Genomic DNA, 15,986 nt, shown 5'->3' with positions numbered 1-15,986 from the left:
ATTGTTAGCTTGACACTTGATGTCTAACTTCCTGTTAGCTTGTGCAGTGCTGCTAAATGTTTCCTCACATTCTTTATTTGTAGAAGATTGATATATTAAATCAAAATGAATGTTTTATACGCATTATTTGTCGACATTTTAATTCCCTAAATGAGATGGCGCATCTTAAAAGCACTCAGCATTAGGATTAGAGTAGTGAGCGTAGCCTAGTGACAGCATGGTCATTTGTGATATTGTTTGACTGGATGAACGAGGATTTATCAATTTCTCGTCGTTATGATCATCATCATCATACGCGTGGATCAGATTAGACCTGTTCCATCCGTTCCAAGGATTAAGATTAAAAATACTTACTTTAACATTCATATTTATTTACATTTGTGTGTGTGACGTATGTCTTGTGAGTACTTCCAGATTTCTAATTTAATTAATCATAGCATAGTACTCAGGGGTAGATAGAACCCCCTGTTGACTATTGCTGGTATTACTACCGCAAAAGTGCAATTTACTGAAGTTTATAAATACACAATTGGCAAACATCATACAATTCCTCCTGTACATCATGTTAAAATGTCTCACTGTACATAAACATGTTTTAAACACACATGTGCAATGCACATCATGCCATGTTAAACATGATATCCTATTTTTTGTTCAAGTCCCAAAGATCAAATCGAGACCCTGAACACAACATTTGGATGTGTATTAATATCAACATTAACTCCTGTCCACTGGTTGTGCTCAATTATTCATCAGTGACATGCAGCAAGAGCCACCAGGAGGTCTTGGCCCCAGCGGAGGTACGGGCGCTGTCGTGTCGCCGTACTTCCGAGCTGTCACTCGCGCTAACAGCCCACCTTTAACGCTCCCCTGCTAGCACTAGCGCTACTTGCTGCTCATGCTAAAGTGAATTAGCCCGTCCCTTAGGACTAGTCCCCAACCTTTTTTGCGCCACGGACCGGTTACGTGTCAGAAATATTTTCGCGGACCGGCCTTTATATAAATAAATAATACATTTATATAGATAAATAATACATTTATAATATATAAATACGATGAAATAAGATGATACCACTGGCATAAAAACAAGTATAAACAACATAAAAATAAAACTCACCATTATGTTGTATCAGTGGGAGCGTTCTCCGAAACAAGCCGGTCCCATCTAGGCGTAATCGGAGACAATGACACCCGAAGTGGTTAAGGTTTGTCTTTTAATGCAGGATGCTTGGTCTCCATGTGCTGAAGCAGTTTTGACGGCTTCATTGCCTCGTCAGCTAGCCCGTCGCCACATATTATGCAGAGTGGGCTTGGCGTGTCAGAGTCACCTGTGGCGATAAATCCATATTTTGATTAGGACTCCAGAAATGTTCTTTTAAATGCAGCTTTCCTTTTCTTAGAAGTCGTAGCCTCTTCTTCTTCCGTCTCCTCATAGGGCTTTTTTCCAAACATCTGTTTCTTGCTCATATTTGCCTGCTTCGCGGGCTTGACTGAGGTGACATGTAACGTGAACGAGATGAGCGTCTTGACCTGAACCGACGGATGTAATTGGGGGAGAATCGGCAATTTTTTTATATTTTTCAAAATAAATTTTTACTCATTTTTGCTAGCTTTGCGGGCTCGACTGGGGAAAACATGTCACGTGACCGGGTTAGTCTTGGCCTGAATTAATTGATCGTTGATATTTTTGTTTTCTTTTTTTAAATTTCTGTGCGGCTTGGCGGCCCGGTACCAAGTGACCCACGGACTGGTACCAGTCGATATGTACAGAATCGGGAAATTCCTAATTTGAATCAAATGTTTCTGATCGCCGAGGTCCACGTTTGCCATTATTTTAAGCAGTTTGTGCACCTGTGTTGATGCACTGCACGGAAGCTACGGAGCCAAGATGCCGGCGGAGTTTTCAAAAGCCGCGCAGTGAGAAACAGCGGTGGGTTTTATTGTGGCCAGAGCAAAGCATAGCGGTGGAGGGGGAGAAAGGGGTGTTAATGGCGGCGGCGGCGGATGGCGGGCAGCTGTTTCCCTCAATGTTTGATGCTCTCAGCTCGGCACAGCTGCTGCGCAAATGAGAGTTCATCTTGCAGGGGACGCCGTCCAGCCCGGGCACGGCCCTTGTCGCACACTCTCAATGTCAACGGCGGCGCCCCACGGCGGGGCGAAGATGAGGGCCGCCGCCATGACGATGAAGTGAGGAAGACGAGGGCGTCTCGACGCATCTTCCTCACGCCGAAAGGAAATGTTCATTTTTCATGGGTTGGCATAAAAAATGGACGCTGTGGTACATGCGTGCGTGCCAAAGCATTCCAAACGCTAAATCCAACTGCAAGAGATTCGAGACGGCAGTGGAAACATCGCAAAATATTTTACATGTTTTCATTTAATCTACTGAAAATTGCAGTGCAAAATGTGACACTTCATTTATTTGAGCATTTTTATATCTTACAAACTTCCGCAGATTTGTAATATTTTGGTATGTGTGTGCTTTTGTTTTTGCTTGCTTTGTTATCTAATAATATTGATAGCATAATAACAAACAAGTTGTGACTTCCAAATGTTCAATTTTCATGAAAGTTAGCAACACGAGGTTAGCTTGTAGGACCTCACATGAGTGAACGCTAATCACATAATAAAGTTTACCCATCGACTAAAACTGCTTTCTTTCAGCTGACTTTAAGGTTTCTGCCTATCAGCCAACGTTTAAGTTATTCCACACTATGTTTGTTGATTAATTTTCATTAAGTTAGCAACACAAGGTTAGCTTGGTTAGCATGCAGGACCTCACCTGAGTGAGAGAGCTATCGCAAAATAAAGCTTACCTTTCGACAAAAACGGCTTTCTTCCCGCTGACTTTGGGGCCTCAACATGTCAGCCAACGTTTGAGTTGATCCACACTATGTTCGGCAATAAAATCGTGTTGTAATTTCGCCCCTGGTACGTCGCCCTCCTCCAAAATGATGCGTGCAACTGTAGCCGCCATTCCAACGTTTGTCCGACTGGGAGCATCCGCTGAATATTTATGAGCGAACGTGACGTCACTTGAGAGCAACTCCAGAGTTGTCGTTTTCATCCAAAGTTTTAAGTTTTTTTTACGCCAGGCATGTTTGGCAAGCATTTTTACATTTGACTTTGGATATTTTGCACTGTTTAAAAAAGTCTTTTCAATAGGCTGCAACCATCAACCGTCACTTTTTCTTCATTGTCACGCCACTTGATGATCAGGTACAGTGTCAATCTAATCATCTGCTGACTGCTCATAATTACAGAATGAGACTTACTGGAGGATTTCACCTTTTTTTTCCGATTTTAATGGACAGAAGCTTGTCTCCTTGAGGCGTGCTGAAAAAAGTATGCGTATTTTTAATGATGTCTTTTAAGGGCGACTTGTTTTAGCCCAAAGCGTGTCAGCGCAAACATTTTCGCAACCAAATGACTCGCTTCGAGCTGCTTGAGGTTGTCATTATGAAACAAGTTTATTGTTGACTGCGGGCTATTATTAACATTGAACACTTGAATCATGTCTCTTCATTTGGCCAGTACGAGGCATGACTGCTGATAGATTGAGGGAAGTGTGTTTTTTTTCTTATTAAATAGCTTTGGAGTAATTACAAAAAATAAAGGAATTATGTCAAAAGTGTTTCACATCTTTGGTCTCATAAGAAGAATATCATTTTACATACACTAACTGGCTTTCGGTATAAATGACAACTCATGAAAAGATGACACTCTTGAAATAGTAAGTCATGTCAATATCAATATCAAAAGAACCATTACGATCATTTCTTTTGATCTATTGTTTTAAAGTCAAACTATTTTGTGCCCCTCCAGATTGTTTTTCCATCCATCTGAACTGTTTACAAGTTGTTTGTGATCTCCACGTGACATTATTAACTGAGGTCCTTGTCAAACAAAGAAACAAACGCGATCCTCTTGTTTCAATCCAATTTTAACATGACTGATTTTAATGTTTTTGTTCCTTCCTCAAGCTTTTTTCCTGCTAAGCCACCAAACTTCCCGCTAATCCTGCGCGGTGGCGGAATCTCCTTTGGCCGACAAACAAGATCATCAACATCCTCTCAATTACGACGCAAACATCAAATATGATTCTTGGAACAAAGACATGGCAGGATTTAGACCCCATGTCCAATTATATATATATATGCAACGTTTAAGGCCACATTCATGCAAAGTATGACCAACTACCACAATAATAGTAAAAAGTCAAAATGATTTAACAATGTCAGACGTACTTTGCGAAGATGACAAAAAAGTGAGTCGTGCGTTAAGATTGATCGGCGACATTGGGCAAAATGAAAACGATTATGGAACGCCTTAAAGACGTGCGGGCTCATTAAAAGGCCCCACTCAATTAAAAATGACCAGCAGACGCAGCAATTATTGAAGGCATAATACATAAAAGCAGGAAAAGGAGTGATTATGAAAGACATTACATGTGGAAAACTAAGTCGGGTGACTTTGGGGAAGAACGGGCGGGGTTGGAATCGCACTCACCCGCTCATCTGTCACTACATTGCGAATCTAGCAATGTCGCAACATCAGTCAGACGCGTTGCTAAGCTACATCACCCAGCTAGCCAGCTAAGCTATGTCACAACGATGCTGTGTCGCTAAGTTCCATCGCTAAGCTATGGCGCTAAGGCTCATGATGGAACCTTTGATTTTGTCCCCTACGTATGAGGCTAAACTTAACTGCATCACTTAGCTATGTTGCAATGTCACAAAGCTATGTCGCTAAGTTACATTGCTACATCATTCAGGCCTGTTGCCAAACCACATTGTTCATCCACGTCACTAAGATACAATGCCACGTCTCACAGCTGAAAGTGATGAAAACATGACTATGACAAAGTCATCCTCTGTTTCCGTATCACTATTATAATGCCGGTCAATACGACAAAAGGCAAAAATACAGAGCCAAGATTGATCTGTGCCTGGGCCATCACAAAAACTGTTTTAGCGGTACAGGAGGTTTTTGAAGTCACGTTTGAGCTTTCTTAACGGTGGTCATGTTTATTTACTGATGGTGCAAGGACAAAATCTGTAAAAATGACTGAGAATAGTTTAAAATTGTATTCATTCATTCAGTTTGTATAAAAATACCAAATAATAGTTATGATGGATGTAAACATTTATTTGAAAAAAATACTTTGCATAGTAATTAATATTTAATTGTTCCAACGTTGGCTTGTAACCTCCAAAAGAATTATCCAAGATTGTATTTGATATACACTACCGTTCAAAAGTTTGGGGTCACAAAATTGTTTGGGTGACCGCAAACGTTTGTACGGTAGTGTATATATTTATTTAGATAATTATTTATAGATTATATATATAATCTTCTGTGTAAAAAATCTTATAATATATATGTATACTTATATTCATAGATTTTTTATAATCTTATACAAATATAAGATATAATTTATAATATTTAACTCATAATATTTTATTATAATAACTTTATTATTTATTATTATAACTTAATTTTATTTGAACGGTAGTGTATATTTTTAAGAAATGTCCATTTTTAAGGTTATTGGAAAATAATTTTGAGGCGAGTAGTGTTTTGTTTACATTTTACTCAAGGTCAAATATGATTAGAATAATTTTTTAAAATGTTGCCATCATTAATACATGTTAATCTTTTAAGTCCTTTCATTTAGCGATCCAACTTGTGGCAGTTCACACCTTTCCCCCCGCAAACATGTTTTGCCTGGTGACTCTTTGTTCCCTTTCCTTGTCCAAGGTGACAAACATGTTGATGTCCTTTTATTTTTAGAATTAATCCACATGCTAGCGCGCGGGGCTAACGGCTAGCGATCGGATAAACCAGTCAGAGGCGAACATTTTAGCTTGGCACCATCGGAAGCCTAGCCAGACAATCGGAGGGTGACGTGAGTCACCACCTTTCACCCGTGTTGCCCTTCGCGGAGGATGAAGCCTCGCTAATCTGGAGAATTTATTTTTTCATCCGTCAAAAACAGCTTGGAGCCATCAGCAAATTGCGTCGACATAGAAAAATGATTTCAATATCTTATTTTTATGTTTCGTCCCCATGCTAACCTTGGCAACAAGCACCACATCACACAGAAATCTGCCAATTTCTTTGCAGACACGATTTCTCGGGACTTTTTTTTATTTATTTTTTTATACTCATAATGGACAAGCCGAGCTAATTTTCAACAGTACAACACGACCCAAATGGTTGTACGCCCTTTTTTTAGGAATCACTTCTTGAGACATTTTTGTGGATCTATTCCTGCTAAACATACGTAGCAAATTTCTTCAGGGTTTGAATTTTCAAAAAGGCCGGTGGTTAAAACGTTTTTCCGTGGCTCCTGCTTTACTGTATAAACGTCCACATGATTTGCTTTTCATTGGCGAGCGACAAGGGGCCAAAAATAATCTTGTTTGTATTTCAGTTCTGCTCACAATCAGTTTCCCCCGCCGCCCGTCGAGGCGGCAGCGTGCTCACATTAGCGCCATTTCCAAACATCTGCTGACCGAGTCAGAAGCGATCTGCTGCCTCTCGCGCCAGCCCGACGTGACATCATCATACTCCTCATCAACAACACCTCCGGACACGCTCTCTCCCCCTCCGCCTTCATTAAAGCGCCATGCAGAGAGCTTCCGGCAAGGTGACTGCGGACTACCGCCTACTGCCAGTGTTCCCCGCCGTGCGATTGGCTCACAGGCCCTTCCATAAGCTGCCTGCTCGGTTCAGCTCGGGTTCAGATGGGCGGCAGAAGCGCAAACGAGGCCCGCCGGGAGCTGATGGACAGGCAACATGATGTCGTAGCTTTAGCATGAGCATTCACACGTCCTGGAAAACATGCCCACCACGACAGGTGATCTTGCTGACAATTGGCTCCAAACGCATTGAGGGCCTTTACGTTAGCATGTGGCTGTGATAGCACCAAGGATAAATCAACGTTCGATGAATGGATGACAGACAAACTGATACTAGATAGTTTGACAGAGATGGGCAGAGAGATTGACAGATACTTCATGAATTCCAACACAGCACATAGCTAGCCTAGCCTAGCTAGCGCATGTAAGTCGTTGAAAGCATTTTGGATATCAAGCTAATAAAATTATTTTTAACAGCTTATACGAGCACAGTTTGCTCCGTGAATACGAAGTAAGCCTTGCGTTAGAAGACTTTACAGATAAACGGCAACTGGAGCTAGCCTCGCTGGCTTAGCTGGCTAAGACTTAACTGGACTTGGATGGAGGGACGATAAAGAGGTATATTGAAAGATAGACAGATGGATAGAAACTTCATTCATTCCAACACAGAAAGACAGCTAGCCTAGCCTAGCTAGTTTACTAACCGTGGATAGTAAGTATACCTCACTTTAGTAGTAAAAGGTTGAAAGGACTTTGGATACCAAGCTAACAAAATGATTTGAACCGCTATAATACAATCACAGTTTACTCCACGGATGGTGGATAGGTCTTGAGTTGAGCAAACAAGCTAGGGTGTGTGATTATTTTGCAGATAATAAGCAACTGGAGCTAGCCTTGGCCGTTTCGTCGACTACGGATTAGCTGGACGATGGATGACAAAGGAGTAATTAAAGACAAACATCGATGGGGATATTTTCCTGCACCGCTTGCGTCTCAACTCTTAACGAGCTGGAAGGCGGCGTGGGCCCTCTGCCTTGGCGCAGGTCCGCCAAGTTCGGTTTTCCCGCCGGCACCTGTGCAAACGAGGGCAACCCGGCAAGCCAGACGGCTCAGGCGGGCAAGAGGAAGCGGAGCGACGCGCTGTCAAAACACAACCTTGTGGCACCGGCTCAGCGGCGGATTTAGCGGCTAGCTGTTAGCTGCCGCGCCGCCTGCGTCGCCTTGAAAATAGATGCCGGCAAAGTCCCTCGCGCCGCCGCCGCCGCCCTCAAGCGCCACTGCGCTTCCAGGCGGGTAAACACCGGCACACTCCAACCAAATTCTACCATCTAAACAATCGTGCCTGTCTTTTGCTAATTTGAAACCATAATCCTCTTTAAAAATAAACAAAAAGAAACACAGACACCGACATGAGACCTGAAATCGTAACCCAGGCTCAAAAAACGTAAAACCCGGTTTTTGAAAATAATTGAACATTAGTCTGAAATCTTAACCCCAGTTTGAAAGCCATCTCTTCATTTTCCAAAATATCACAAAATCAACCCCACACACACACACACACGCACACACACACACACTGCACACAAATGCAGACAAAGCAGAAGGTGCGCGTGGGCATATTTTTTTCTAAACACGAGACCTGATTTCTGAGGCAATGAAAACCTTGGAGGGATTGTATGCGTGTGTGTATGTGTGTGTGTGTGTGTGTAAGCCTCCGGTGACTGGACAGAGGGAGAGGTTGCACATTGTCCACTCTGTCCAAACACACACACAAGCAGCAGTGTATAATGGCGCTCCCGTCGGGCCGCATAAATCTGCACGGGCCCAATTAAAGATCCCCTTTAGCGTGTTCACCACCAGCACACGCGAGTAAATATGAACACAAAACAACACGTGTGTGCGCGCACACACGGCTCGCTTTACACTCAATATGTATTTGAAATATAACACTTGACTTTAGTAAAGAAAAGTGAAAACATTGTGTGAAAAATGCACTGTGAAGAATTATATGTAGCGACAATTTATGACTGAAACGTATTTGTATTGTGGTAACTAATTTTTAACATTTTTGGAGACAACTGACGAAGGGTTGGTTGTAGAAGAGGTCACGCGTAGAAGTGTGATTGGGAGTTCCTCGATGAGTCGTGAAAGAATTCATTTTTGAAGCTCACAGATCCCTCTGGTGCATTGCAAAAAATATAACCCGGCGCTTTCACCAGTGGCATTAAGGTTAAATCTTGAGCGACAAAGTTTATAGAAGAATCTCGTCAAAACAAGAACTCTGAAGACATGAAGGTGCATTAGTGGCGGCTGTCTTGGAAAAAAGTATATTAAGAAAAATACGATATAGAAATAAATAAAAGCATCTTCAGAAAATGTGGCGCAACTGTCACGAAGGTTCTTTTACGATGCAGAAGGATCAAGATATTTTGGTCTTAAATTTGAAAAAGTGTACTTTTATTTTCATCTTGGAACCAATTATAACCCCAATAACAACTGCCAAAAATTCAAATTCAGCTAATTGATTTTCAACAGGGACTTCAGTTACTGCTACTGGTTGAATTCTAGGAAAATGAGAAATGTCGTAGAAAAATCGAATCTTCAAAAACTGCTCAGAATAAGTCTAAGTCTGCTCAAAATTGTACAATCTTAAAAAGATGGCATACATTTTATGTCAGAATATATTTTGTCCCTAGTAGAAAGGAACATTTGTAGCTAAACTGCAACAATGGACAAAATGTCACGGTAGAGGCCATCGTGGGTCGGCAGCGTCTCGACGAGTGGCAAACAAAGGAATAATAATTGGACGGCTTTGTCGGCGTTGACGACGCTTGAACTTATTTTTGATGTCATGCGCTAAGGCGGTCGGCCAGCCGCCACCGGTCATTGTCCGTAGCGCTCGCCGTCAAAGGGGCGGCGGCCTTGTCAGCTCTTCCACTCCAATCCCCGCGCGGCCCGATCGCAAAGTGACGGCGTCGTTCCGGCCTTTTTCTTCACATGGCCAAGAAGAAAAATGGAGCCGCCCGCAGCGGCCACATAGGCACCCTCCTCCCCTCCCTTTGGGATCGGGGCGTGGGCACGCTACGCAAAAAATAGGCTACATCATTTCTGGAAATGAACAATACTTATCCGTCCGTCGCATCTGTTACTTTGGCTTTGCGTTTGGGGTGCAGACGCGCTCGACAACGAGGCGTGTCTCGCTTTTGGGTTGGCTTTTTTTGCTGGTTTTTATGGTCCGTTATCATTCATGCGGGTCACGAGAATCGGCAAAGGCTGAATGGAGGTAACTGGCACATTCAGGTGGATATGAACGTCCCAAAGCTTTTTTTCAAATTTGAAAAACCAATGGGACATTTTGAACTAAAAAGAAAAACTTCTTCGCCAACAAATAAACAATAAATATTCATAAATTAACTTGTAACCAAAACAAGTTCAATTTTCTAATAAAAAAAGTCAAAATATTTTTGTTAATAATTGAAAAACTAATATGCTTATTTCATAAAATGTGTTGTACTGTTCAAATTCAAATTTTCTTTTCTTTTTTTTTCCCTGCCCCGGTTTTTCGGCAGTGGGTCACTTCACGGGCGTCTAATTATTTTAATGAACATTTCCGTTCTTTGTTGTCCTCCCAAAAAAAAAAAAAAAAAAAAGAAGTTCATGCCTTGCTGAGCACTAGCACGTGTCAAGCAAATTCAAGGCATCAATCCTTCAAAACCCCAACCAACCAACCATCCGTCCGTCCATCGCCCCGCCCGGGCTCTCACTCCCTTCGCACAGGCAGGCCGAGCCCCGCGGCCAAAATATGCTCTAATAATTTTCTGGCGACAAACCGAGAGGCCAAACGTCTTGTCTGTAAAAAGAGTCAAACGTAAACACTCATAATAATATCCTAAAATGATTTTGAGATTTTTTGCTGAATAAATTTTGATTTTGTACAAATCAAATTCAGAGGAAATAAATAATCATATATATTTATTTCAAAAATATTTTTCTAATATAAAAATATGACAAAACTCCATAACAAAATGAAATGCTGGATCATGACGTCCTGGTATAACAGCGCGTGCTCATTTGATTGACAATTACATGATGTTTAAGCTAACTTCAAGTGTGCCAAAGCGAATACAAAACAGTCAATATTTCATATTTGGTGGCGAAAATATTTCAAGGCAAAAATCCGTACCGAGTGCATTCGCATTTGCTTTGAAATGAAGGCAAAATATTTTTGGACGATGGACAGAAGAAAGACTAACAATTAGATGGGTATGGCGGGCCGTGGGGGGGTGGGGGCTACGCTCTATTAATTCCCTGACGACTTAAGGTGTATCAGAAAGGGCAAAGTCTCGCCCGAGTCCGAAAACCTCGGGGGCGTCCGTCTTGTCCTTCCTGTCGTCCACCCATCACACGTGAGAGGGGGGGACGGCAGGATGCGGACGGGAGAGTTTCACGGTGACGAGACGTCGCCGAGAGGAAGACGGCCAGGATTGTCAGGAGGCCCCGCCCCCCGCCTCCCCTGCCGAAATTGCTCTGACAAACTCTTTTCATCCTTCAATATGCTCGCGATGCATTTGGGATCCCAAGTTGTGCGATAATAATAAAAATAAGAATTAAAGCGGTGGGAACAATGTCAAAGTAAATATAAATATTGAAAAAAGTGTGAAATTCTTCTCTGGTCCATGGGCGGTGAGCGTCCCGTCGTCATCGGCGGCGTCATCTAACGTCGAACGCGGCTGAAATTTACGCAGCGACCCTGAAGGCAACACAGACAAATAAAATATATTTAGTAGTTGACATGACGAGAGCAAATCAAAAATTAATATTAATATTTCAATGTTATGATTAAATGTGAATGAGGAAAACCAAATTCTAATATAGTAAAAATGTTTAAATATCATTGTAAAATAAAATAAAAACAAATAAAATATGTCTATATATTGATGATGTGAAAACATGGAAATTGTCAAAAATATAGGCAAAGAACGATATAGATATGATTACAAAATACGATTTTAAAAACATAAATATTTATCATAGTCTTTAATGATTAAAAACACAATTCCTTAGTCATGCCTTCATTTAGACTGTATAATTGCATTTTGCACATTTATTATACTTATTGCTACGATTATAAATAGAACCCACAATATTAAAACGTCCACAGTGTATTTAAAAAACTTAAATAAGACAATTCAAATTATAAATGAATGTAAATCATCTGCATGAAAAGAAGTTACGATAATGTGTTCTATAAAAAGGGCAATCAAATTATTAAGAAATGATGACAATATATTTTAACAAATAGTCAGTCTGATATAAAAAGCCCAAAATATCAAAAATAAATAATTCATTCATTTCAAAAATAAAAACGTTTTTTTTTTGTTAATACATTTTAAAGTAAAGTTCAATTTCTTAAAAAAAAACAATTGAAATTTCAACAAATAATTTCGAACACATTTCTACAATGCACCAATATATGACGAAAAAAATATTCATGTCTTCATTTCAGCATGTCAAAGAGTGTGTGTGTGCATGTATGTGTGGTTGCCAACAGTAGTCTAGCCGACACCAAGAGGGAGCTCTCACACTGCGAATCTCTCAACAGTGTCAGCAAGCACACACACGCACACACACACACAAACGCGCACACACACACACACACACACACACGCACACAAACTGCAAGCAGGCGTGTTGAAAACATAAAGTCTACGCCATCGTGTTCACAGCGTAAACATTCAGTGTCGCTAACGTGAAAGCAGTTCCCGGAGCGCAAAGTAATCAAGTACAAATTCTTTGTTACATTACGTAAAGAGGAACTAAATGCAAATTAATTTTTAATTTTAATTTTTCCTATGGTCCTCCTCAGCATAGCACAGAAATTCCCCCCTAGCCTCCATCACGGGTTCCAAGTTAGCAGTAGTGAGCTATTTGGTGCCATTATTTTCAAATTATTGTGTACCACACCCCTTTTGGGTGGGGTGTAATTCCACTGTCACGCATTAGATGGCGGGACACACTTTAGTTTGACACATTTGAAAGAACACAAAAAGGAAGCATTTCAGCTGCGCCGGGTTTTTCTGTCCTCTTTTTCTGCAATGGCAGTAGAATTTTATAATGTGCATCTTTGATATATGTTGTCAAATGTTGAGTTTATTAGTTTGTACAAAATGGGATTTGTTTACTGTGGGCTTAGAGGGGTCGATATACTGTATATTTTTCCTCATCTTTTGCACATGCTCAATCAAAGACCTCTGGGGAAAAAACAAACCGCCTTAACTGCTCTAAAAACATCTGAGGGGGGTAATCGTCAAAATACAATAATTGACTGAGAAGTATTTCATTTTTGGTTTGTTGCTTTTATCAAATAAAAGAAAAAAGTATCTGAAAACACAAACTGTGAATAAAAAGGAGGCGTGAGAGGAATACATCTCATGTTCGAGATTTACATTTTAACTGTCACTTTTAGACATGATTTGAATACACTCATCAGTCTTCCAAAAGATTTTTAAACTATTATAAAAATTTGGATTATTGATTGAAATTCGTGCATTCATTTTTTTAAATTAAATTGTTGTAGTGATTCATTTTGAAATGAGCCAAACGTTTCAATTAAACAAACAGTAACGCGTGCAACAACTTCAATTTGTATTAGCCGGTCTTTCGATCACCTTGATTGATGCCACATTTGCGTCCAATTCTTTGCTGAGTTACTTAGTGACTTTCCTCGCAGGGCTTTGTAAATAATGGACAAATCCCGCCTGCTTTACAAATCAAAGAAAAAGTACAAATGTAAATGAGCCGGCCATGTGTTGTGTGCTGCGCAGACAGCTTGACGGCGATTTAGACGCCATCCAAATGCCTTTTTTTTTCCCTCTTCTTCTTCTTCATCTTGGCTTGTTAAACGAACTGCTGGATGCTTTATTTCCACCAAAGAGATTGCAAAACAAAGTGTGAAGGAATCATCGAGGAACAATCATCCATCTGCGGCGTGGAAAAAGTCGAGGTGTAATCCGGTGGCAAGATGTTGGTTTTGCGGTCATAAGACGCCTGCCAACAACGGCGGATACTTTTCAGCGTCGCTAATCTGGGATTTAGCAAGCCCAACCGCAACGTTCTGTCCAAACATACTTTTCGTTATGCAAACACTTCTTTTTGCAGTATTAGCCATCATGTTTACTGCCAAGGCTAATATTCAAACTGTTCCAAGCAGACATTTCCAGGGGTTCTTCGAAAGGCAATCTAACTCAACCACAAGGTTTTTGGGGCTGTTTCATGTTTAGCCACCTTGGTTTAGCAACATAGCATTTGGTTGACCCTAAGCCTTCACGAGGAGACCCACCAAAAACTCCCATGAATGGAAGTCAGCCATTTTGTTTTTGAGCGGCCAATTTAGGGTGCTTTCCGGTCATTCAAAGTGGAATTTGGAGGCAGTAAGACGGCAGACGCAAAGAACAGCGTGTGTGTGAGCAATCTTCCCTAGTCCGCAAGACTGCTGGCCATCTTGACGCTGGCCCCTCATGCGCACACATGCACACGCTGCCCACACAGCGCTGCCATCTGGCCCGCTCGGAAATGGCAGCCACCTGAGCCTCGGCCAAACGCGCCTTGATCACAGAGCGCTCGGACCTTTCTTCTTTTTAAAGACTGTCATCGCCCCATGTGCATGGTATCGGTTACGTAAAATACAAGAAACAATTGGGGGGGGGGGACTATCGTTAAGCTATATAACAAGCGTAGGTAAAAGTGCTAAAGCAGACCAAATCATGAGTTGAGAATTGCTAGTAGGCTAACAGTTGACATGCTAGCCTATAGTAAAAGGATTAAGCATGAGCAGTTGATATCATGACTTTCAGTTACATAAAAGTTTGACTGGGAACTCGAAGGCGAACATGCCATCAATTGGTAACAACGCCAACACGCCTGCCTTAAAAAAAGCCACGGAGGTGCATTAATGTTTTGTCATCATCGAGTCCTATTTCTAACTAGAGTTGATAAAAATGCTAAAATGGCCAGGGAGACCTTGTGTCAGTCATTTTTTAGTCAGCCTCACGCTAAGCAGATGCATCCACAAACAGACAGCGCTGATGCAGGCATCCAATTTACGGGAGGGTATTAAACCGTCGGCCTGTGATGCAGTGCGGGAGTATCAAACACTCCGAACGGGGGAAGCTGACGGAGCGGAATGTGGCCATCGGAGCAGTCGTCGGCTGACCTGGGATCAGTGGCGACAGCTTGCGCTAAAAAGTTAGCAAACGGCAGCAGCATATGCAGAGCAGTCTGGAAAAAGCATCTCTGAACTTCAGCGTCTGCACCAATCAATCGCTCACTTGTTTTTTTTTTTTTTTTTTTTTTTGAATCGCAAGAGAAGATGAAGTAGTCAGCCATTTTGGTTTGAAGCAGCCAGTTAAGGCATGTTGGGAAGTTTACAACACTCCTACCCAAGCCCCATCCCAAGAGATTTTGAACATTTAGCTCCCAAAGCTCCTTTCACTGAGATTTGGTTACTCGACAAGACACAGTCTGACATCTTGCGAGACATACTGTTTATATACGTACAAATACTAACAAGATAGCATTGTGAATATAAATAAAAGCAAGGATAAATACTTAGCAGCTGGCTGCTACTAAATAAGCAAAACAATTTTTAAAAATGGTGAAAATTATGCTAGCAATGGCTAGCTAAAGTAGCTCCACGGTACAATAAGTGCATTTGGTAGAGTTTACTACTTGTCGAGCTGTTGGCTATTTTTTTCCCAATAAAAATTGCTAACATGCTAACAGTTAATACACTAGGCTCTGATTAGCCAGCTTGGTTTCGAGGTCTGGCGAAGTGTCAAATTCAACGAATCAGCATCATCTCATGAAGCCAGAAGACGCTTGGCGCCATTTTGTAGCGGATGCAGATGTTTGGTGCCCATCTGCTTCCCTGGAGTTGATGCCTGACTCTCTCTCTCTTTTTTGTGCGCGAGTAAGTGCACATCATTGGCAGCTAAGCGCTCTGGGCACAGTCCCTGCGCTTGTTCCAGAGAAATGCCAATAGTTTTGGCACGGGCGGCGGGGCCCTCGCAGACGGCACGGGGACGGCACAGATGGCGCTAATGGACGAACGGGATCCAACCAAGGGAACCAGGGCGGAGCCGCGCCACCGCGCTGTCCAAATCCCTGCGCGGTGTGAACGCCGTATAGGGCCACCGCGGATGCTCCCGCTTCGCAAGCCGCAGCGGCGCACATCAACAATTTAAGAGCATGAAATAATCACAAGTGGCATGGAGTCGGGCCAATGTAGACAAGAAAAGATTGTTTTGCTTAAAGCAAGTAGCTTAGCGGTTAATTGACTGGCTA

At 41.7% G+C, this 15,986-nt stretch overlaps 2 protein-coding genes across 2 annotated transcripts in view; one reads left to right on the top strand and one right to left on the bottom strand.

Annotated features, from left to right (window-relative positions):
* Positions 1-15,986, top strand: part of LOC119127193 — a 665,522-nt gene that overhangs the window by 85,658 nt on the left and 563,878 nt on the right. The window lies entirely within an intron of this gene.
* Positions 10,600-15,986, bottom strand: part of antxr2a (ANTXR cell adhesion molecule 2a) — a 34,653-nt gene continuing 29,266 nt past the window's right edge. The window contains exon 17 of the mRNA XM_037259060.1: positions 10,600-11,394. Coding sequence (XP_037114955.1) covers positions 11,359-11,394 — 36 coding nt within the window. The 3' untranslated portion in view covers positions 10,600-11,358. The remainder of the gene's footprint in view (positions 11,395-15,986) is intronic.

The sequence above is a fragment of the Syngnathus acus genome, chromosome 9, assembly GCF_901709675.1.
Source record: "Syngnathus acus chromosome 9, fSynAcu1.2, whole genome shotgun sequence".
Taxonomy (NCBI): domain Eukaryota; kingdom Metazoa; phylum Chordata; class Actinopteri; order Syngnathiformes; family Syngnathidae; genus Syngnathus; species Syngnathus acus.
This window is presented reverse-complemented; position numbering and strand designations above follow the sequence as displayed.